The 24,751-nt window shown below is 43.5% G+C and overlaps 1 protein-coding gene across 1 annotated transcript in view; it reads right to left on the reverse strand.

The window, feature by feature from the left end:
- LOC126344642 (2-oxoglutarate dehydrogenase complex component E1-like) overlaps positions 1-24,751 on the reverse strand; it is a 161,685-nt gene that overhangs the window by 52,958 nt on the left and 83,976 nt on the right. Inside the window, exons 10-11 of the mRNA XM_050002040.1 lie at positions 20,601-20,762; positions 7,997-8,285 (exon numbers count right to left, since the gene is read on the reverse strand). Coding sequence (XP_049857997.1) covers positions 7,997-8,285; positions 20,601-20,762 — 451 coding nt within the window. The remainder of the gene's footprint in view (positions 1-7,996; positions 8,286-20,600; positions 20,763-24,751) is intronic.

A 24,751-nucleotide genomic window follows, 5' to 3' on the forward strand; every position in this document is an offset into this window, starting at 1 on the left:
ACTCCAGCAGACAGGAAACGTGTCCAGGCGCTACAGTACGGGACGACCACAGTGTACAACACCACAAGAAGACCGATATTTCACCATCAGTGCCCGAAAAAGGCCACGGAGTACTGCAGGTAACCTTGCTCGGGTCCTTCCGCAGCCACTGGAACAGTTTTCCCCAGACACACAGTCTACAGACAACTGAACAGACATGGTTTATTCGCCCGGAGACTTACAAGGTGCATTCCACTGACCCTGGTCACAGGAGAGCCCGTAAAGCCTGGTGTTAAGAACACGGTACATGGTCATTGGAACAGTGGTCCCAGGTTATGTTCACGGACGAGTCCAGGTATAGTCTGAACAGTGATTCTCGCCGGGTCTTCATCTGGCGTGAACCAAGAACCAGATAACAACCCCTTAACGTCCTTGAAAGGGACCTGTATGGAGGTCGTGGTTTGATGGGGGCGGGGGGGGATTATTATTGGTGCACATACACCCCTGCATGTCTTTGACAGAGGAACTGTAACAGGTCAGATGTATGGGGACATTATTTTGCCCAAGTACGTCCGCCTTTTCAGGGGTGCAGTGGATCCCACCTTCCTTCTGATGGATGATAACGCACGGCCCCACCGAGTTGCCATTGTGGAGGAGTACCGTGAAACAGAAGATATCAGGCGAATGGACTGGCCTGCCCGTTCTCCAGGCCTAAACCCCATCGAGCACGTCTAGGATGCTCTTACTCGACGTATCGCTGCACGTCTTCAAACCCCTAGGACACTTCAGGAGCTCCAACAGGCACTGGTGCAAGAATGGGAAGCTATAGCCCAGCAGCTGCTCGACCACCTGATCCAGAGTATGCCAACCCGTTGTGCGGCCTGTGTAGAAGTGCATGGTGATCATATCCCATATTGATGTCAGTGCCGATGGTACTGTTATCGACGACTGTGCCGCTAAAGCGGAGTTATTGAACGCAGTTTTCCGAAATTCCTTCACCAGCGAAGACGAATGGAATATTCCAGAATTTGAAACACGAACATCTGCTAACATGAGTTTCTTAGAAGTAGATACCTTAGGGGTCGCGAAGTAACTCAAATCGCTTGATACGGGCAAGTCTTCAGGTCCAGATTGTATACCGATTAGGTTCCTTTCAGATTACGCTGATACTATAGCTCCCTACTTAGCACTCATATACAACCGCTCGCTCACCGATAGATCTGTACCTACAGATTGTAAAATTGCGCAGGTCGCACCAGTGTTCAAGAAGGGTAGTAGGAGTAATCCATTTAACTACAGACCTATATCATTGACGTCGGTTTGCAGTAGGGTTTTGGAGCATATACTGTATTCAAACATTATGAATCACCTCGAAGGGAACGATCTATTGACACGTAATCAGCATGGCTTCAGAAAACATCGCTCTTGTGCAACGCAGCTAGCTCTTTATTCGCACGAAGTAATGGCCGCTATCGACAGGGGATCTCAAGTTGATACCGTATTTCTAGATTTCCGGAAAGCTTTTGACACCGTTCCTCACAAGCGACTTCTTATCAAGCTGCGGAGCTATGGGGTATCGTCTCAGTTGTGCGACTGGATTCGTGATTTCCTGTCAGGAAGGTCGCAGTTCGTAGTAATAGACGGCAAATCATCGAGTAAAACTGAAGTGATATCAGGTGTTCCCGAGGGAAGCGTCCTGGGACCTCTGCTGTTCCTGATCTATAAAATAAATGACCTGGGTGACAATCTGAGCAGTTCTCTTAGATTGTTCGCAGATGATGCTGTAATTTACCGTCTAGTAAGGTCATCCGAAGACCAGTATCAGATGCAAAGCGATTTAGAAAAGATTGCTGTATGGTGTGTCAGGTGCCAGTTGACGCTAAATAACGAAAAGTGTGAGATGATCCACATGAGTTCCAAAAGAAATCCGTTGGAATTCGATTACTCGATACAGTACAATTCTCAAGGCTGTCAATTCAACTAAATTCCTGGGTGTTAAAATTACGAACAACTTCAGTTGGAAGGACCACATAGATAATATTGCCAAAGGTTGCGTTTCATTGGCAGGACACTTAGAAGATGCAACAAGTCCACTAAAGAGACAGCTTACACTACACTCGTTCGTCCTCTGTTAGAATATTGCTGCGCGGTGTGGGATCCTTACCAGGCGGGATTGACGGAGGACATCGAAAGGGTGCAAAAAAGGGCAGCTCGTTTTGTATTATCACGTTATAGGGGAGAGAGTGTGGCAGATATGATACACGAGTTGGGACGGAAGTCATTACAGCATATACGTTTTTCGTCGCGGCGAGACCTTTTTACGAAATTTCAGTCACCAACTTTCTCTTCCGAATTCGAAAATATTTTGTTGAGCCCAACCTACATAGGTAGGAATGATCATCAAAATAAAATAAGAGAAATCAGAGCTCGAACAGAAAGGTTTAGGTGTTCGTTTTTCCCGCTCGCTGATCGGGAGTGGAATAGTAGAGAGATAGTATGATTGTGGTTCGATGAACCCTCTGCCAAGCACTTAAATGTGAATTGCAGAGTAGTCATGTAGATGTACATGCGCAGGATACAGTGGCGTTTTGTAGCACACGTGTTTAGGGACGGTTTTCTCAACTTATCACCAATACCGCGGACTTACAGATCTGTGTCGTGTGTGCTTCCTATGTGCTATTTGCGCCAGTTTTGTGTAGTGCCACGTTGTGGGGCGCCACATCCTACAATTATCCTTAATTTATGAGCATGAATGTAGTTACTGCGATTAAGAACACGCTTAATACAAAGGTATATGAACACATTTTACAGGCTTGTGCACAACGTTCAGCAGAGAAACTGTTAGGAGGCGATGATGATTGTATCAGCAAGACAGTGCACCCCGTCTTAAAGCAGCATTTTTGAGGCAATGATCTGTGAACAATGACGTTCCTGAAATGGAGTAGCCTGTTCAGAATGCAGGACTGGACCCAATGGAACACCTTCGTGATGAAGTAAAACATCGATTTTGCACCTAGCCTCAGCATCCAGTATCGCTACCTTCACTGGTTTCGGCTCTTCAGAAAGAATGTGCAGCCTTTCCTCCACAGGCATTGACATCTTACTGGAAATATCCCAAGCGGAGTTCAAGCCGTCCTAGCGGCGAAGGGTAGGCACACCTCATACCTGTGACCACTGAAAGATGTCCGGATACTTTTGATCAGATAGTGTATCTAATATATGTGGTACAAATCTGTGCCTTTAATCAGTCACAGAGTTCAGTTCATTGAATTGAAACACACAGTGAAACCTTTGAAACTACTGAAAGCAACTAGCATTTTCGATGGTGTGATGCGATACTATGAGGGTTGCCCAGAAAGTAATGCACCGCATTTTTGTCTTCAACAATTCTTTATTGAACATAATGCGAATTACACACACGGAAGATTGGTGTTTTATTTACACACCCATTTTTCCACGTAATCTCCACCCAGTTTTATGGCCTTCCTCCAGCGCGAAACAAGAGCGTGTATGCCCTGTCTGTAGTAACCCTTGTCCTGGTTCACTGTGTGAATCACCTCCTCATCCTCAAAATGTCTTCCACGAATGGCATCCTTTACTAGCCCAAGCAAGTGGAAGCTCGCTGCAACAGTCGGTTGTGACAGCCGTGGATGGTCTCCCTGACCACTGCAAATCGTGAAGCTCCGTCGAACCGCTTTCTGATGAACTCACCCTCCGTGCCCAGCGTCTAACTGTACTTCTGTCAACAGCAGATGCTCCATAGGCTTTGCACAAGCATTTGTGATTATTCCAAACAGTTTCTTTCTCTGCAGTGAGAAATTCAATGACGGCACATTGCTCGTAACGTACATCACCTACAGACGACAATTTGAAACTGTCCTGGAGCTACGCTATCTGTCGAAAGTGACAGACACTTGGCGAGCTCACTGATGAGACTTCAAATAGTACATATGTAATGTTTCGCATACGTAGCATTGTTTTCGGCTGAGAAAAAATGGTTTTTTACTTTCTGGGCAACCGTCGTATGTCACTCGAAACGTCATCTACAATGCACAGTGACCTACCTGTCGAGTCATTAAACCCTAATCGTTCTCTTTTTTGGAATCAAAAACGCTTACAATAAAAGTACGAAAGCTCGAGAAGAAGCAAAATAAGAAGGTTAAAAGTAAGAAGGGGGTTTAAATGCTTCGAAGAATTTATGTTAGAAATTATGAGAGACTGCAATTTGCATAGGAACTCATTCAGGAGTAAATCGCTATGGGATTAGATAGTCTTCAGTCTAGTTTTGAAAAGTACTTGCAACTATCTAGTCTGCGCAGTGTCTGAACGTACATTTGTCCTCTCTAATAAGTGTGTGTTAGCAGCTTTACTTTACAGACATTCAGTACGGTAGTTAATTATCATTGCTGGATAAATTTTCTCGTTTGCCTTTTCGTTTAAGCTCCTGCATTACCCCGTAAATACAGCCTTAACAGAATTAACGTGTTTCAGCATTTTGAAGTAATTTTCACAGGATTTTCATAGCCCCCTTCATGTATATTTGCTGGTATATTTCACTTTAGGGAAAACATAATTGAGTTGTTTACAGAAACTCTGTAGCAAGGTCACATATATTTGCACAAACTAAACAATTTTGCCTAGGAAATATTTACCGAACGCACCATAAAGCCTGTGCCGCGAAGTAAGATTTACTATAAGTTTACTTGATTGCTTGCGGTGCACGTCCGAAGCAGGTCCATTTACTGCTAGGCTACTTGCCTGCAGAGATCTTTGCAAGTTTTCTTGTGATAGCTCCGGTGCTAATTTCCTACCTGCGGCAGCTAATCAGTGGTCTTGTCGGCATCTGACGTCACAATCTGCAAGTCTAAACGTCACAACATGGCAGGCCACGCTAAGAAGGCACTCGGCTGGAACGTAAACTTGAAAGTGTCTTTTAATTACCATTACTTCTTTAATTGGTGCCTGTAAGGAAGAGTCATGCTTACATTCCGACAAAACTCTCAGTTATTACAACAAACATCTGCGCATTAAACAGACATTTGCCTCCAGACAACTTGCAGTAGAACTGAACACCGCGGGACACTTCGGTAGGCGCCAGCTGTCCCCGCTGCCTACTAGCCAACAGACACGCGCGTCATCAGTTAATTCGCGAAACTTGCTCCGTGTGACACGGGCTTACGACAGTGTTATGTGCATGCTACGATCAGTTCCTCTTTACTATTTCCTCCAACGATTTCTGCGGTGAAGACGCATGAAGACTATTATCGTTGTTGATGTTGTGGTCTTCAGTCCTGAGACTGGTTTGATGCAGCTCTCCATGCTACTCATCCTGTGCAAGCTTCTTCATTTTCCAGTACTTACTGCAACGTACATCCTTCTGAATCTACTTAGTGTAATCATCTCTTGGTCTCCCTCTACGATTTTTATCCCCCACGCTGCCCTGCAATGCTAAATTTGTGATCCCTCGATGCCTCAGAACATGCCCTACCAACCGGAACCTTCTTCTTGTCAAGTTGTGCCACAAACTCCTCTTCTCTCCTATTCTATTCAATACCTCCTCATTAGTTACGTGATCTACCCATCTAATCTTCAGCATTCTTCTGTAGCACCACATTTCGAAAGCTTCTATTCTCTTCTTGTCCAAGCTATTTATTGTCCATGTTTTACTTCCATACATGGCTACGCTCCATACAAATACTTTCAGAAACGACTTCCTGACACTTAAATCTATATTAGATGTTAACACATTCCTCTTCTTCAGAAACGCTTTCCTTGCCATTGCCAGTCTACATTTTATATCTTCTCTACTTCGACCTTCATCAGTTATTTTGCTCTCCAAATAACAAAACTCCTAATCTGATTCCCTCAGCATCACCTCACTTAATTCGACTAGATTTCATTATCCTCGTTTTGCTTTTGTTGATGTTCATTTTATATCCTCCTTTCAAGACACTGTCCATTCCATTCAACTGCTCTTCCAAGTCCTTTGCTGTCTCTGACAGAATTACAATGTCATCGGCGAACCACAAACTTTTTATTTCTTCTCCATGGATTTTAATACCTACTCAGAATTTTTCTTTTGTTTCCTTTACTGCTTGCTCAATATACAGATTGAATAACATCGGGGAGAGGCTACAGCCACTCTCACTCCTTTCCCCTCCACTGCTTCCCTTTCATGCCCCTCAACTCTTATAATTACCATCTAGTTTCTGTACAGATTGTAAATAGCCTTTCGCTCCCTGTATTTTATCCCTGCCACCTTTAGAATTCGAAAGAGAATATTCCAGTCAATATTGTCAAAAGCTTTCTCTAAGTCTACCTTGACTGAAATACTTTCTAAGGGGGGAAAAAAGATGCACAACGAGGGAATTATCCGATTGGGACGGAAATCCGTAAGTGTAATGTGCCTTTGTAGACAAACAAATGATTACAATTTCAGAAAAAAATGGATGATTCGTTCAAGAGAATGAGCTTAATAAACTGAGCGTGTCAGTAACGTGTTGGTCCACATCTAGCTCTTGTGCAAGCAGTTATTCGGATTGCGATTGGCCGGCCAGGCGCTTCAGTCTGGAACCACCCGACCGCTACGGTCGCAGGTTCGAATCCTGCCTCGGGGATGGATGTGTGTGCTGTCCTTAGGTTAGTTAGGTTTAAGTAGTTCTGAGTTCTAGGGGACTGATGACCTCCATGTTAAGTCCCGTAGTACTCAGAGCCATTTGATCCATTTTTTGATTGCGATTGACTTATAGTGTTGCTGATTGTCATCCTGAGGGATACCGTGCCAAACGCTGCCCAATTGGCGTATTATATCGTCGAAACCCCGAGCTGACTGGAGAGCCCTGCACCACAACACTCAAAACGTTTTCAATTATGGAGGGATTTAGCAACTTTTTTTTTTAGCGAAGGCAGGGTTTGTCAACCACGAAGACAAGTATTTCTCGCCATTTGTGAGCTGGCGTTATCTTACTGAAACGTAATCACAGGATGGCTGGACATGAATGGCAGCAAAAGGCGCATAGAATGTCCTCGATGTATGACTGTGCTGTAAGGGTGCCGTGATGACAACCAAACGGGTCTGCTGTGAAAAGAAACGGCACACCATACCATCACTCCTGATTGTTGTATGGTACATCTCCAGACTTCGCTGTTTATGGGCGTTCAGTTCGAAGCGTGACTCATCACTGAAGACTGTCCTATTCACGTCAATGAGATCCAGGTCGAAGACGTGTCTGGAGATGCACTGGACAGGTGTGTGATTCCAACCTGACCTTCACCCACCATACAGTCCAGCAACCAGGTGATGTGGTCTGATGTATTATTTCCTTTTTTAGCAGGACCCCTTTGGTTGACCTCTACCGATTTCCGTCCCATTCGAATACCTACTTCGTGGTGCGAAGCTTTTTTTTTTGTGCTAAGAGTGTACATTCTCGACCGATTGGCCGTGCGGTCTAACGCACGGCTTTCCGGGCGGGAAGCAGAGCCTGGTTCCGCCGGGCACGAATCCGGCAGGCGGATTTGTGTCGAGGTCTGGTGAACCGGCCAGTCTGTAGATGGTTTTTAGGCGGTTTTCCATCTGCCTCGGCGAATGCGGGGTGGTTCCCCTTATTCCGCCTCAGTTATACTATGTCGGCGATTGCAGCGCAAACAAGTTCTCCACGTACGCGTACACCACCATTACTCTACCACGCAAACATAGGGGTTACACTCGTCTGGCGACTGAGGGGTCCACCGGGGGCCGAACCGTACAATAACCCTGCGTTCGGTGTGGGGCGGCGGAGGGGTGAAGTGGACTGCAATAGTCGTCGTGGGGTGTGGACCACTGCGGTTGCGGCGGGGACGGAGCCTCTCCGTCGTTTCTATGTCCCCGGTTAGCATACAATACAATACAATACAAGAGTGTACATCAAACTCGGAAAGTGGACGATTTATTTAAGGGGGTTAACTGCTACATTCCACTGTTGGAGAACTATTCTATTAATCTGTCTCTCGCTACGTTTATCGGATAATGCGAGCGCACCTTCTAGACCGTGTGGACACATGAGGACGAGCCCGCAGGAGCGGCCCCACTTGGCCTCGCCGGCGGCCAGGAACTGGTCGATGACGGGCTGCGCGAGGTTGCAGAAGTCGCCGAACTGCGCCTCCCAGACGACGAGCTGGCGCGGGTTGGCCGACGCGAAGCCCACTTCGAAGCCGAGCGCGGCGTACTCGCACACGGGGCTGTTGGACAGCTCGAGCTGCGCGCGCGCGCCCGGCACCTCTCGCAGGGGCGTGCGCCGCTGGCCCTCCGCGCGCTGGTCGTGCAACACCTGCCGCACCGCCAAACGGTTGCTCTTCCCGCAACAAAAATCATTACCCCCAAGAGTCATCAAGTTAACACCGTGTAACACTGCATCTAATGCTGCGAATGGCCACAGTTTGGCGAGGAACAGGGGCGACAAGTTTTTTCACGTATGCCATACACATCTGAACCACTCAGTTATGATTAGATTCTATAGAGCTACCAATTCTATATCGGTTAGAGATCGCGTAATTTAGCGGGCCAGTCGAGGAGAGATACGGTGCCTGAGTGGTCATCAAACTTAAGTGTCACTAAGCTCCCGAATCTGTCAGATAGGGTTAATTACGTTTTGAAACCTTCCCGTCTCCTCTACATCTCTTTTGTTACGCAACTTTCCCTTCTACAGTAACCTATGTAACCTTCCCTTAGGATTTCTATCTCTTGCTTAATAAAAAACAAATGAAATCTTCCCTTTGAAATTTATTCTCTTTCTCAATCTTCGCATACAAATTTAATTACTGCTTATTAAAAGTGATTTTTTGATTATTTCGACGAAACATAGAATGTGTCGTCGTCGTGGCCCTCAGTCGTTATCTGCAATAACCCAAAACTGTTCCTTACCTATTTTTTTTTACTGCTACTGGATCGCCATCTGACTGCTACATCGAACTGCGACATGAATATACTTACTCTAGTTTACTATACTCTATTAACTGCTGGTGGACTGTCATAATAAGTCGCTGTATTTATTACCAAAGCTGACGTTATTCTTTATTAGCAAAGCTGACGTTATTCTTTAATTAATTTGACTGAAGTTACGTAATTCATAGTTTCACTTTTTCTTGACAAGAATAAAAAATTTTCAAAGTTTTATGTTGATGGTTTTTGGGATGCATTATAATCAGTAATGCAACATTGCTGGCAAACATTAATTATATTCTCAAAAAGCCTCAAATATTTACTGTTGTTAATGAAATGATTTTAAAAACGTTCAAATGGGACTTACTTTTTACAATAATCTTACAACTAGCATTGCGCAAACATACCTTCTGTAGGCCAGAATGAGATTTTCACTCTGCAGCGGAGTGTGCGCTGATATGAAACTTCCTGGCAGATTAAAACTGTGTGCCGGACCGAGACTCGAACTCGGGACCTTTTCCTTTAGCAGGCAAGTGCTCTACCAACTGAGCTACCCAAGCACGACTCACGCCCCCTCCTCACAGATTTACTTCTGCCAGTACCTCGTCTCCTACCTTCCAAACTTTACAGAAGCTCTCCTGCGAACCTTGCTGAACTAGCACTCCTGAAAGAAAGGATATTGTGGAGACATGGCTTAGCCACAGCCGGGGGTATGTTTCCAGCCCTGAGAACACAGCTGTTGGTATCTCGGAAGACGGAGGGTCCACAGCATACTCATCATGAAGACGTAGGAGAAAGAGCAACACTGACCACTCTGAATGTTAAAATAAATATCTTGCCGGCGGCAAAGGTAAGTTACCAACGAGGAAATGGAATTTGGTACTCTTGCAACTGTAGTTCGAGATCCTTGTGTTAGTTCGCGCTAAATCACAAGGGAATCTGCCATGAGCCGGAGTAGTGATGCTCGTGTTCTGCATCGCCATAAATATCATTCTTACCATATCAGTCTCCACCAAGAATTAACTGGTACGGATTGTATGCGTCGCGTTGAATTCTGCCGATGGGCTCAACTTCAGATTCAGAGGGACGCTACATTCATTAATTTGATTTTATTATTTTACCAGGCAACATCCACGAACCATGGAAATGTTAATTTTCATAACATGCATTATTGGGCAACTGAAAATCCATGTTGGCTGCGTCAAATTGCACACAAAAAACCGTGGTCGGTGAATGTAACGTGTGGGATTGTGGAGGATAGAATTATAAGCCATTATTTCATCGAAGGAAATCTTAATGGTAGGAAGAACACCACATTACGCAGACCTTAGGTCTGTTATTGGAAGAAATACCTTTAGGAATATGGAACATAATGTGGTATCAACAGATGGGTGCCCGGCACATTTTTCTCCGATGGCTAGAAATGAATTGCAGAGACAATTCCCAAATCGTTGGATTGGACGCGGAGGAGATGTGTCGTGACCGGCTCGTTCGCCAGACTTGGCGCCTCTGGATTTTTTCTTGTAGGGATTGGTTCAAAAATGATTCAAATGGCTCTGAGCACTATGGGACTTAACATCTTAGGTCTTCAGTCCCCTAGAACTTAGAACTACTTAAACCTAACTAACCTAAGGACATCACACACATCCATGCCAGAAGCAGGATTCGAACCTGCGACGGTAGCGGTCGCGCGGTTCCAGACTGAAGCGCCTAGAACCGCTCGGCCACTCCAGCCTGCTAGAGATTGGTAAAAGACATTGTTTATAGTGACGTTCCAACTACATCTGAAGGTATGCGAAGGAGAATTGTCAGAGCACATGCTTCGATAAGTGCCGATGTGATAAGGAATACCACTGAATCCATGATAAGAAGATTGCACCACTACATTGATACCAATGGTCATCACTTCGAACACTTTCTGTAAATGGACGTTCATGTCACCTTTGTGACCTCCACTCATCTTCAAAGACCTTACTGTTACACATCATTGGATTCGCCTCGATAGCCGCTATCAGAAAATAGGTACCAAACTATAGCATCCCACTTAAAAAAACAAAGTTGACCTTAATTTCTCTGAAGCGTCCCCACCTAACAACAAAAAACTAACGTCACATTACTGCCCCCGTTGTCCCATGCGGCTTTTGTCCCACGAACTTTTCAGCTCCTATCATACTTTCGGAGTTATTCTTGGTGGTAACAGTTAGTGACTCACACTGTATATATGTGCAAAAAAAAAACATACTAAATAAGTGACAATCAAATTAATGACTTTGTTACTGTCATTTAACTATTTTCGATTAGAGGGGGTAGGTTCTCAGTCAAGTACTATAAATGTAGATAAGGCTAGAACATCTGCCTCACTTTATACTACAGAAAATCCTTTAACTTGAACGCCAGATGATCTTGTTCACGTAGATAGTGATAATGAAGAGGGTTCTTCGTGTAAGTTGACTTTGTTTCTTTACATGTTTCTACATTAACGTTTAATACCGGATGAGACTATGTCACAGTTCCTCATCACAAATATATAAGTATCTCAGTTTTCGATTTTTAAATAAAAATTTAAATTTTCAGTTTGTAACAAACGCAAAATGCAACCTGTTCAAATTAGCAATGGCGAAAATGAAATCGGCACCTCTTCAGTTACTACCAAATGCCATATTCCGGCGCAAGACGCACTCAAGAAGAAGATTTCTCAGCTACGTACCAAATTTGATCTTACGCAGCGACGTAAAAATGCTTTAATTGCTGACGGCACGGAACCTAAAATGATTGTTGAGCAATTACCAGAAATTGATCAGTATGAAAAAACGCTTAAAAAGAAACAAATTCCGACTGTTCATTCATATAAACAGGGAATATCATAAGACTAAACTGCAATAATTTTGCTTTCAGAATCCGGAACAGACGCTACGATCTGCCCCTGGACGTCCGAATTTGGAACAGCAGCAATCAGATCTTAAGACCATCGTAAACATAGCTATGTTCTGTGCTTCTGCCAAAGAACGCAGCTGGTGTGACGTTGTACGTACCTACCACACCTTCTCTGGTCTATACTCGAAGTTCTAGCTGTTCAGTATATCTAGAAGTGGCCTCGCCAGGAAAAGTAACACCTCCGAGATGAAGAGGCACGTTGTAACTTTTCCCGTAAAGTTCAGCCACCCACAAGCCGATCATCATATTGAATACCCTGACCAGCATTTCTGTGTCTTCAGTAAGGTCTCTGGAGACAGTTACTTCAGTTTTCGGCACGGATAAAGTTATTTATTTGTCTTAGGATGATAAAACAGGTGTTCTGATTGGACTGATCCGGGTTCCCGGGTTCGATTCCCAGCGGGGACAGGAATTTTCTCTGCCTCGTGATGACTGGGTGTTGTGTGCTGTGCTTAGGTTAGTTAGGTGTAAGTAGTTCTAAGTTCTAGGGGACTGATGACCATAGATGTTAAGTCCCATAGTGCTCAGAGCCATTTGAGCCATTTTTTGAGCCATTTGTACCATTTGATTGGACTGATGGCAGCAAACAAACAGGCACCATTGCTCATGCACGAAGCAGACAAAGTTTTTCTGCTGGATCACAACTTCGTGATTACTTCTAAACATAAATTAATTCCAAGTGCGTAAACTACCTGTAAAATTAAATCTAATGAAATGTGTCGTGCAGACTTCGTGTACGACGACATCTCACGCTCATAATTTAATATAATTTTGCCCTGTGAAGTTTTTAGAGCACCTATGAAGGACAGTCTTATTATTTCATGCCGTGGTGGGGCGTACGAAAATCCGCGGTACCGTAAAGTGATCGCACACGTTGTAAATCATTTCACAGGAAACGACACGTAAGCCATATTCTTAATGACCTAAGTCCGAGGGACAGGTGCTTTTAAAAAGGTAGAAAGATAAATGGCTCCTTTGAGTCGAGAACTGAGGGGGCTGATTTTGACTCACGACCTTGTGGATCGCACATAAATGACAGAGGCAAAACTGTGAACCCACTTCATAACTGGAGAACTTCCAGAAAGCTGGCGAGATTCTGGGTAAAATATGGAGCTCGATATTAATAAACGGGTACATAGTCGTTGCCGAATACGGAAAGCCGAAGGGCTGCCTCTTTACATTTCCTGCCTTGTCCGATGAACATTGGTATGCAGACTATGTCAGAGAAAGCCATTATTTGCTGCAGATATTGTAGATGTACTTCATGCTAAAATGCCTTCGAAATCTCGAATTCATACCCAAATTTTAGTTTGAATTTGCAGGTGTCAAGTGTGAAAACGGCCGCTACAGCATACCGCTGCACACTGTGGTTCGCAGACTTTCATGCCTCCACCTTATCCGACCTTCAAAGCGACCAGAGAAACGACTGTACTTGTGCCTGGGAACACGAAGGCAGTCGTTTGCACCGTTCCTGTTTTGGCATTCTCTCCTGCGGGCTATTCCCAAATCCCGTATAATTACTACTGCCCATCTTTTTTGATAAATGGTCAAACTGTCAATAACAGGTGTTGCAAGAGTCGCGGCATCTACATTGCTTCATATGTGAAGCTGCAGAAACAAAGATTTGGCGCTGTTGCAACTTCACGAATATCTGTGATCAGGATTCGACCAACACGTGTGGTCACTGGTAGGGTTGGGGAGGTGCTGTGCACCTTGGATGATAGACTGGAGTGACTTCAAGAGGAGGTTGTGGATATGTCTAATGTCTTGTCTTTCTGTATTACCAAAACGCATGGACGTCATGTGAGGAATCATTGCAATAGAGGAAGCACATGAATGCCCATGGAGTGAATGATGAGTTAGGGAAGGTGGTATGGCAGCCTATTCTGTATTTGCTTATTTGCAAAAACCATGATGTGTAGACAGACAGCAGCTTTCAAGACAATTAGTTTAATTCAACTCTTTATACTGCACATTCAAGTAGTTGTCATTTACACCTCTAATTTCACAAAAAATTTAGAACAGAAAAGACATGCTTTATGTATTTTTAATGGTATGAAACAGAAAGATGAACATACCAAATAAATTTAATTATTTAAAAATTATAGGGCAAACTTGATGTGAGGGGAAAGAGGAGGGGCGCGGGAGGGGTGGGGTTTGTACAACATCCCATCAAATCTTACTCAGTAGGAGAGGGGGTCAAAATTAAAAGAGAAACTTCATGTGATTAATGGAAGTCGCCTTAACCACGCGTTAGCCGCTTCAGTTGATAAGCTGTGTTATGGACTGGAGCAGCATGAAAGAACGTATCTGAATCTGTCGCCTAACCTTAGTTTGATTCAATGCCAACCTGGGTTAAAGTCTTTGTGTAATAGATTTCGCACGCCGTATACGCTTAAATAACCAACAAATTTAAAAATTTAATCGTCTATCCTTGCTACTACACTGTACATTACACTGCGGAAAATTTATTTTTTCTTTTTTTGTATCAGTCCTGGTGTTGAAGCCTATGTTGCTATATAAGATACAGCAAGCGACCCTCTGAGTCTCCAATGTACCGTTGTAGAGACGAATTATGTTACAGAACCTGAAGGTAATTGATTCGAAGCAGATGTCTGAGAGAAAATGAATGATTTCAAGGACGAACACAATAATTTTCGTTGCAAGAGACGCAATAACGTTACCAAATGTTGCAGTGGAGTGTAACTTGTATCAGGCATGAGGCGAGGCGTTGGAAAATAGCAGCAGCTTGTGAGCATATGGTCGACAAGCGTGACCGTTAAGCCCTTCGCGCCACATGGCCAGGCGGTGAGACCACGTGTGACAGACGCGGCGGCAGCGGTGGATGCTAAGGAGGGGAGGGGGTGGAGGCAGGCTCGATAACGCGTCTGCACCTCTTACAAGCAACTACTACTTCATTTCGGAGTGCTGGCTTTCGGCACAGCACTCCCAAATGAAATAGTAGTTGCATCTAACACCGCCCCCAAACTCCCCTCCCCTCCTTGGCATCCATCGCTGCCGCCGCGTATATCACACATGGTCTCATCGCCCGGCCACGTGGCGTGGAGGGCTTTCGCATTACATCTTTCAACTCCTCACAATATAGTCAGTCATACCGCCTGCTGTTGGTACCGGTACCGTTTCTAGTGGCAATAAATACAACTGCTTGCCGAGATATGTCTATTCTCACATACCAACGCGCGTAACAAGTAAAGAAGTTCGTGTTACTGCACTACTGGCCATTAAAATTGCTACACAAAGAAGAAATGCAGATGATAAACGGGTATTCATTGGACAAATATATGACACTACAACTGACATGTGATTAGATTTTCATGAAATTTGGGAGCACAGATCCTGAGAAATCAGTATACAGAACAATCACCTATGGCCGTAATAACGGCCTTCATATACCTGGGCATTGAGTCAAACAGAGCTTGGATGGCGTGTACAGGTATAGCTGCCCATGCAGCTTCAACACGATACCACAGTTGCTCGGCCACCATTGACCAGACTTTTCAATTGGTGAGAGATCTGGAGAATGTGCTGGCCAGGGCAGCAGTCGAACATTTTCTATATCCAGAAAGGCCAGTACAGGATTTGCAACATGCGGTCGTGAATTATTCTGCTGAAATGTAGGGTTTCGCAGGGATCAAATGAAGGGTAGAGCCACGGGTCGAAACAAATCTGAAATGTAACGTTCACTGTTCAAAGTGCCGTCAATGCTAACAAGAGGTGACCGAGAAGTGTAACCAATGGCACCCCATACATTGCGCCGGGTGATACACCAGTATGGCGATGACGAATACACGCTTCCAATGTGTGTTCACCGCGATGTCGCCAAACACGGATGCGACCATCATGATGCTGTAAACAGAACCTGGATTCATCAGAAAAAATGAGGTTTTTCTATTCGTGCACACAGGTTCGTCGCTGAGTACACCATCGCAGGCGCTCCTGTCTGTGATGCAGTGTCACGGGTAATCGCAGCCATGGTCTCCGAGCTGATAGTCCATGTTGCTGCAAACGTCGTCGAATTGTTCGTGCAGATGGTTGTTCTCTTGCAAACGTCCCCATCTGTTGACTCAGCAATCGAGACGTGGCTGCACGATCCGTTACAACCATGCGGATAAGATGCCTGTCATCTCGACTGCTAGTGATACGAGGCCGTTGGGATCCAGCATGGCGTTCCGTATTACCGTCGTGAAACCGCTGATTCCATATTCTGCTAACAGTCATTGGATCTCTACCAACGCGAGCAGCAATATCGCCATACAATAAACCGCAATCGCGATAGGCTACAATCCCACAGTCGGAAACGTGATGGTACGCATTTCTCCTCTTTACACGAGGCATCACAACAATGTTTCACCAGGCAACGCCGGTCAACTGCTGTTCGTGTATGAGAAATCGGTTGGAAACTTTCCTCATGTCAGCACGTTGTAGGAGTCGGCACCGGCGCCAACCTTGTGTGAATGCTCTGAAAAGGTAATCATTTGCATACCACAGCATCTTCTTACTGTCGGTTAAAATTCGCGTCTGTAGCACGTCATCTTCGTAGCGTAGCAATTTTAATGGCCAGTAGTGTATATTATCTTGATTATGGTTCAAATGGTTTTAAGCACTATGGGACTAACTTCTGAGGTCATCAGTCCCCATCCTAATTGACGAAGAAAACACACGGTAGTACTATAATTGAAAAGTTGACATTTTTTGTTGCGCTGTACTGTAAAGCATAAAGAGGAAAACTATTCTTTACTCATTTGTTGTAAATATTAATGCCAGAAACAAACTAAAAACGGAAATGAATCAGAACAGAAAAAACCGTCCAAGTATAAATACTGCTTGTTCCAGACTTCTCGTAGTATTTAATTTTATTCTCTATTTTTCTTCAGTACATTCCTATTTTTAATATCAGCTGATCGTATTGGGCTTCACTTTTTTCTTTTTGGAGTTACGAAATATTCATCGTTGGTATGTGTAGTACGGGAGATTACTGCGTCATACAGGAATGGATGGAAGCCTGAATTTCTAGAAACTATTGCAAAACTTTGCTTGTTCACAATGCAATGTTTTATATACAGGTAAGCTACTCGCGGGCCTGCCGATGTGGTTCAGTCCGCAGATCAGTTCATTTGTGATTTATACCAGTCGGCAGCGTCCTAATTTTTCTTTTCACGGCTTCTTTTTTATAACTTTTTTCATGACCTACTTCATGACTTTGTCAAATTTTCCTGTACAAGGAACAGTGATCCCATGGGAACTGATTCAAATAAAACAGATGTCGAAAGAATACATTCCATATCCATTAATCGGGTAGCTGTGGATCCAAAACTCACAACATTAGTTGCTCTTTTTTAGAGATGTATCGTAATGCATGGCAGATCCCGATGTAGAAGCAGATAACAAATAAAAGCGCGTGAAAACCTCTACTTGGTATGTGCGCGTATTTATTGGAGAAAAACATTTCACTACAGCATCAACTCCCGGCACCCTCAAAGCTGCCTAAACTATAGAAGATAGAATGAAAGTGAATATGACAGTGTAGTAGATTTGACACAATGGTGATTTCCGAATATTGAAAACGTGGAGATTCAAATTTCTATTTCTAAGTAATAATAATAATAATAATAATAATAATAATAATAATAACACGACAGAAACACGAACAGTATCTGAACTGAAGAAACTGACTGAAACGCAGTTTACATATTGCTCACACTAATGAAATGCAAAGGTCAAAGGAAGAGGACAATAAAACATGCTAAATGTTAAATATCAATATTTGGCATATACCGCCAAAGGTTCTATGGTACTCAAACAAACACGTTTTGATTGTTTCCTTCAAAAATGGCATCACAGACAGCTTCTTTACCAGTCTGGTGTTTAATTGATTTGGGTCCCATACGCATGTCACATACAGACAAAAAAAAAGAAGAGAATATATTGGCCGCAACGAGGAGAAGTACTGTTGGTGCCGAAATACGTATATGAGCATAATGCCGTTGGAACACATCACCGAGAGCTGGACAAAAGAATGACACACAATTTGCAAAGCACACATCTTCCCCAATTTAATGGTCGCTAATTGCAAAATCCGAATTCATAACCAAGATCACCGAATACCATCATGCCGGATCTTCGTCTTGTGTGACTTCGTTATACTGTGAGAGAAGATGTTCAGCTTGAGCATCTTCCGTGTTCTCGACTACCAATGTAGCTCAACTCGAAGCAAAACTCTTAGGTAACAGATAACGTACAACCGATCAGCACGCCTCTCTTTTGTACAGCAGATTGTAGCTGAAGCTGTCTTTCGTTTGGAATCCGTGTATCCTCTGCCAAAGTATACGTGCGTCAGCCCCGGCGCACTGCTGGAGTAGAACACAGCACACCTCTTGCATAGCTACAAAATTGCGCCGACATAGACATGAATTCTCCCGTACTGCCGGAGTAGAAAACAGCACACCTCTTGCATAGCTACAATGTTGCGCCGTCATACGACATGAATTCTCCAGTGCGTCAGTTGAAAGAGGTGGTTGTCATGCAGACGCCAGACCCCTTCGTTCACTGTCGGGTTAGGGCTTACTCGGTTCTATTCGTTCCACATACGCATGACAAAAACAACTTTATCCCATGAACAGCAATTTTATGCAGCTAAAACTGTCCAATTATGCATCTCCGTTAAGTTCTATATTGGTTATGTAGCGCACTTAAAGAGTGACGAGCCATAGTAAACTGACATAAAACGCTTACGTGCCAATTCCACAAAACGACATACGACAGTTAACGCTCCTCTACAACCATTCACGGGTATTAAGCAGGTGCCTCACAAGAAACACATGCGATATCGCTCTATCATTATAATAATAGGAACGCTGGGTTTAGAAAGTCATGTGTGTTACACATAATTTTCTTCCCCCCTTCTTGGTTTTGATTTGGTATCATTTATTGTATCTCTTCTGAGCCGTGCCCGATAATCTAGCTACTTATAGCTGTGAGGACCATTAAAAATGTCCTTAAGCGTCAGCTGATAGATACGAGTAACAGTTACGTATCAAATAAATGAGACACAAAAACCAGAGTAGGTTCGAGAACCTCACTGACTCTCTTTCTGCACGTCTCGCAACGGCCCGCACTGCGAAATGTGTTTGTTCAGGCTTTTGGCAGGTGGTCACATTAATGTGTGTGGACTGTGTACTTCAAATGTGGTATTTCTCGAACGCCGTACAAGTAAAGCTATGAGCTGCAGTCATACAAAAAGTAATAGCGATGGTGTACATTGTACATACAAGGATAGCGTCCTAGCGCCACTTTTTTCTTCGTAACTGCCTTCAACGTTCATAAATGTATCATAGAATGACAATAGTTTCTGTACACACTGAAATTTTCCAGCTGTGATGTTACCCAGCTTTTTCCAGTTATTTTCACTTCACGTCAATGAAGAAACTATTTTAGATGCAGGAAAACACAGCTTTACAGCATATAAGAAATTGAACTCAATCAAAAGAGAATCAGAATACTTTTGGTAAGCATGCCACGTTGTTAGCTGAGGTGTGTGCGAACAGGAACATTCATGGCCCGTTCTATTAGTTGGAGCGGACAGTGGCTTCTGTTTAGAAAATATTTGTGAAAAAATCGCTCGACCCTACAATTTTGAATGACTGTGCCCGAATATCGCCGCTGAATTATCCAGTTTACCGTACCGGTAATAATCTAATATTTCGTCGAACTTTCTGGAATGATCATCGCTTAATAGAACATACAGCAAAAGTGCATGTGTGTGTGTGTGTGTGTGTGTGTGTGTGTGTGTGTGTGTGTGTGTGTGTGTGTGAGAGAGAGAGAGAGAGAGAGAGAGAGAGAGAGAGAGAGAGTAGAGCGGAGCAGAAGAACAGTTAGTTTGTTGGTAGCATTAAGCAGTTCACAAGCCAACACATTGCAGATGGACATAATTACGTGGAGGCTAAATTTTTTTTGTAAGCTACGTGATGCAATAGAGTGTACCACTATTTGCACATGGACGTGGCGTATTCTCACTCTCATAGTCGAAGACGCTAAAGCATGCTACTGCGGTAGCTTTTGACTTGATCATACAGAGAAAGAAATTTTCAGTACGAATATCTGGACGATACTGGGAGGAGAACTGGTGGCATTAAGTTCTTCAAACGACACTGTGCGTCAGTTTTCCTGGGTTAAATTGCTTGGCTTCATCGCATAGAATGAGACGTTGATGTGACCAGCCAGTGTAATGTGAGTGTTTAAGTTAGAGGCCTCGCTAACTGTTGCTGGCATGGAAAAGGTTGTGTATCATCACCAGATTTCACTCTCTGCCTCTTTATCACCAAAACAATAAACACTACATTGCACTTTCTGTGGTGAAAGAAGAGCCCTGACGGTTAGTAGCGCTAATCTCAGCTTTCAATTGCAAAGCACAAAAGGCTTCTGCCAATACCGAAGCTATGTGCCTGGAAACAATAGTTATGTATAGAGCAGTAAGTGTTTATGGTAGATGCGTGAAGCAGCTACGAGAAGCCCACTCAAACGGTCAGAGCTATCCTTTTGTCATATGAACGATAAAAACTTCATTCTCTCAGTAAGTTTGCCAGCACGAAAATGTTGCTGACAATAGGCACATTGCACAAAGGAAAGATGTCCTACGAGTGTGGATGAAGAAAGCTATCCCCTTATGAAGAAATTGGGCTCCTAAGAGGTGTCTCAGCCATTGGTAGCACACGATATTTACGTTTGTTCTATTTGCAACAGAAACACTTACCCAGTGCCTTTGGCTGAATGTGCCAGTCTCGACGTCCTGGCCCGTGAAGCGCACGGGGAATCCCTGGCGCAGCAGCGTGGCCACAGCCAGCATCTCTGCCGTCGGCCAGTCGATCACGCCTTGCCGCAGCTTCGATAGCCGCGAAGACAGCATCTGCAGCACCTACAGAAACAAGCCATCAGTGTTCCTCTAATAATGGCGCGACATATTTAGGACGTTCGCAAATTGCGACATTTACGACAACAGACAATTTCACTGCCATTAGACCCAGCTGTCCGCTCACTTAGCTGAGTAGTAAGCGCCTCTGTTTGGCATGCAGCGGGAGCGGGTTCGATTCTCGACCAGGTCGGACACTTTCTTCTCCCGGGAACTGGGTCTTGTGTTGTTCCCATCGACATTTTGTCATCATCAACACGCAAGACGCCCAATGTGGTGTCAACTGAAAAGACTTGCAACTCGGCGGCTGAACTTCCCCATCAAAGTCATCCGATCATTTCATTTTATTACACCCAGCTTTGTTTACTACGTTCACAGAATTGAAAATTGGGTGCTCACATTACTAAACAACAATAATGATGAGCCAAAATGTTATGACCACTGCGCACTGTGTGACTGACTGGCGCAGTAAGGAAAGTCTACACGAAGAGGCGAGACGAATGTGGATTCATTATAGCGACTATATGGGTCGCGTTAGGTTACATCCATTGACACAAGCGACATTGATAAGGGGCAGATCGTTGCGGCCCGGCGGCTGGGAATGAGCATGTTGGAAACGGCAAAGCTGGTCGGCTGTTTGGGGGCTACTGCCCTGAACATCTATGGGAAAGGACTGAAGGACAGTGAAACCACGACCAGGCGACGAAGCGTCGGACGTCCACGCGTCATTACATAATGTGGAGGTCGGAGGCTTGTCCGTTCTGTAAAGAAGAATAGGCGGCGATGTATAGCAGATCTGGCGGCAAGAGTAATGTGCTGGCACAGCCACAACTGTTTAGGAGCGTGCTGTTCAGCATACATTGTTGACTTGGTGCTCAGCAGCATACGTACTAACTGTATGTATTACCATGGAGGACCAACATCGGAAAATACTAATACTGCAATGGGCACGGCATCATCAATATTGCCTCATGAATCAATGGAAACGTGTCTCCTGCTCGGATTAATCACGTTTATTTTTACATCAAGTCAGTAGTCGCGTCCAGATACGCCGGCATCCAGGGGAACGGCTGCTCGATACAAACACCACTCCATGGACGAAGGCTGGTAGCGTCTGTATTATAATGAGGAGGACATTGACTTGGGCTTCCATCGGACCTGTGTTAGTAATGTAAGGTACCTTGACAGCTGTGCACTATTTGGACATAGCTGCAGGCCGCCTGCGTCCCTTTCGGTTTGATGTTTCAACCAAAAGTGATGGTGACCTCCAGCAGGATACGTGTGTGCGTCATAAAGTGATATCGTGCTACAGTAGTTTGAAAAGCATGATAATGAACTCATTCTGATGGCTTTGGTCATCAAATGCGCCTCAACTACCATAAACGGAAAGGAACACATCTGGGATGCTATCGGTTGCCATTTCCTTGCCAACAAACCATTGGCCCCATAATTCACGGGAATTTTGTACTCTGTGTGTAGACATCTGATCCCACGTTCCTCTATAAACCTATCACCGTATTTTCGAATTCGTGCGATACAGTATTGATGCTGTATTGCATTCCAAACGTGGACCAATGAGCAATTACAAGGTGGCCATAACGATCTAGTGTGTCAGTGTGTTAGCGCACAACAATGTTTTGACCTTCAGTTGTGTCCTTTGGCTGCGGAAAATTTCGTTAAAATGGATCGAATCAGTGACAGTGAACAGTTTGCGACAGACATGTTCTAAGCATCGCCAAAAGGAAGAAAATGGTGGAGATACAGTATGGCATGAAGGACTATGACATAAACTATATATTTCATCAGGAAGGGAAATAATACAGCTAAGTGTGAACAAAAATTGGTCCCACTTTTTAGGTAAATACGACTAACTGTACGTACGTGTACTTCCACACAAGAACAAAAACGAAACAACTTAGAGATGGATGTTGGTGTAACAATAAAATCAGTAAACAAAGAAGGATAGGACATGAGAAAATAAACACAGCAGAATTATCCGTCAAAGAAAGTTTAAAAATAGAAGGTATTCAGTAGCAATATCGTAAGAAAAGCAGATGAATGGAACATAGCAATAATTACTACAAAAATCGGGCAATACCTGAGTAAGAACACCACTCAGAAATTGAAATTATATCAAACTATGCGATTCCAACGAATTTAAAGAGAACATGTGGTGCATGTACGTATTGTAAGCTGGTCATACTTCAAACTAGTTTTCGGTTTATTAGGCCAGCTTCAGGAAACAACTGACTAGCGTCTGAAAGTGATACTAGTTCTTCTGTAACCAAACATTATAAGCAAAAATACAATCACTTGCATAGAGTGTCATGCATCAAACTTGTTTCTTAACGTTGAAATTAAACTTTAACAATGCGCTACGTTAAGTACAATAAATAATTAAACTACACATTATTACAGGTTAAATGATTATGATGCTAAACTTTGTGAGGTATTGACATTGACTAAGAATTTGTTAAACTGAGCATCTCCTTTTTTGTTATGCAAGAAACATGTTTTGCATTGTACATAATATTTTTATGGAGTGGTAATATTAAAACAATGTATGGTTAAAATACACTATATTAAAGTATTGCTAGTTCTGTTGTTGAAGTTTGTGGGGTAAGCAAGGTACAGGAATAGCAAATTCTGTTGTGTTTTAATTTTGTGTAACGGTATGTGTCGTTGTGGCGATTTGTGGGTATGTAACTGGTTGATTACATCATGTGAAGCATAAAAGTGGGGACATGCCCAGACGTAACTGATAGTTTTGAGTCAGCTGAGGATTTTGAACCAAATCTCTGTTTACGTCAAGTGCCTCTAACAGACATAGTTTCCTTCCTTTGTTGGCTACATGTACTACTTCTGTCTGGACTTGGTACATGTGTTCTTCCTTCAGCACTTGTTAGGCAAAGGTGAAGTCTGACTTATACAATCACCAGCCGCGTTCAGTCAGCCTAGTTGTTATACGACCAGCCTGTCTGACCAATATGTAAGAAGCACTACAGCTCATGTCCTATTCAGCAGCAAGGACAAAATTTATTTACTAAGTAACAGTGGTGTTTACAAAATCATTTGTAATGACTGTGGCAAAGGATGTATTCGAGATGGTCACTTCTAAAATGTCTGCTCTTGGCAAGATTGTCGAAATTTTTACCTTACGTTCTTTTAAGATGATATTCTCAGCGAACTTCGAAACCTTTTTCGATATCTGTATCAGTTACCGAGATTCAGGGGTTCCAAGTTACCATACTTACGCCGAAAACTGCAAAAGACGGTACTCTACCCTTTTTACACCTTTGCTAACAATAGCGAATGGCTCAAATTTTAACTGTACGTTCTTCATAGATTCATTTAGAAACCTCGTTTCCTCGTTTTTGAAAATCTGCATCCGTTATCAAGATGCGCCCGAAAAACAATGATTTTTGGGTACCAAAAGTATCAATTGTGGGGATGGCCACCTCTATAGCTTATATTCATTGCAAATCGTCGAAATTTTTACCAAATGTTCTTCAGATGATATTCTCGCGGGACCTTGAATTTTTTTCGGTATCGTTATCCGTTACCGAGATTCAGAGTTTCAAAGTTAGCATATTTAAGCACATAAAATAAGCACGGAATATCCAGTCTGAGGCTCAAATGCAGTTTTAACTAACGTAGTGAATACATGACAAGAGTTATAGGGTCATCGCAAGGGTTCTAAGGTCACCAATTATGTTTTTAGTCAACATTTTTTCACCAATAAAAGTTATCACTCGCTGTCTCTGTGTAATGGCCACGTCGCGCCTGTACAAATTTGCCCTGAGTGGCACTGCAGTGGAAAACGGGCTAAAAAGGATCTTAACACACCTGAGAAGACCTCAAAATGACGGCCAAAAATTATGTTAATCTGGAAAGACAGCAAATTCTGTAAATTACTTTTGTAAGGTGTCAGGTAAATCCAACACCTTCCATGAAAACCCTGACATGATAAGCAAATCCAGTAGTATGTCACATAG

The sequence above is a fragment of the Schistocerca gregaria genome, chromosome 1 (assembly GCF_023897955.1).
Source record: "Schistocerca gregaria isolate iqSchGreg1 chromosome 1, iqSchGreg1.2, whole genome shotgun sequence".
NCBI lineage: Eukaryota > Metazoa > Arthropoda > Insecta > Orthoptera > Acrididae > Schistocerca > Schistocerca gregaria.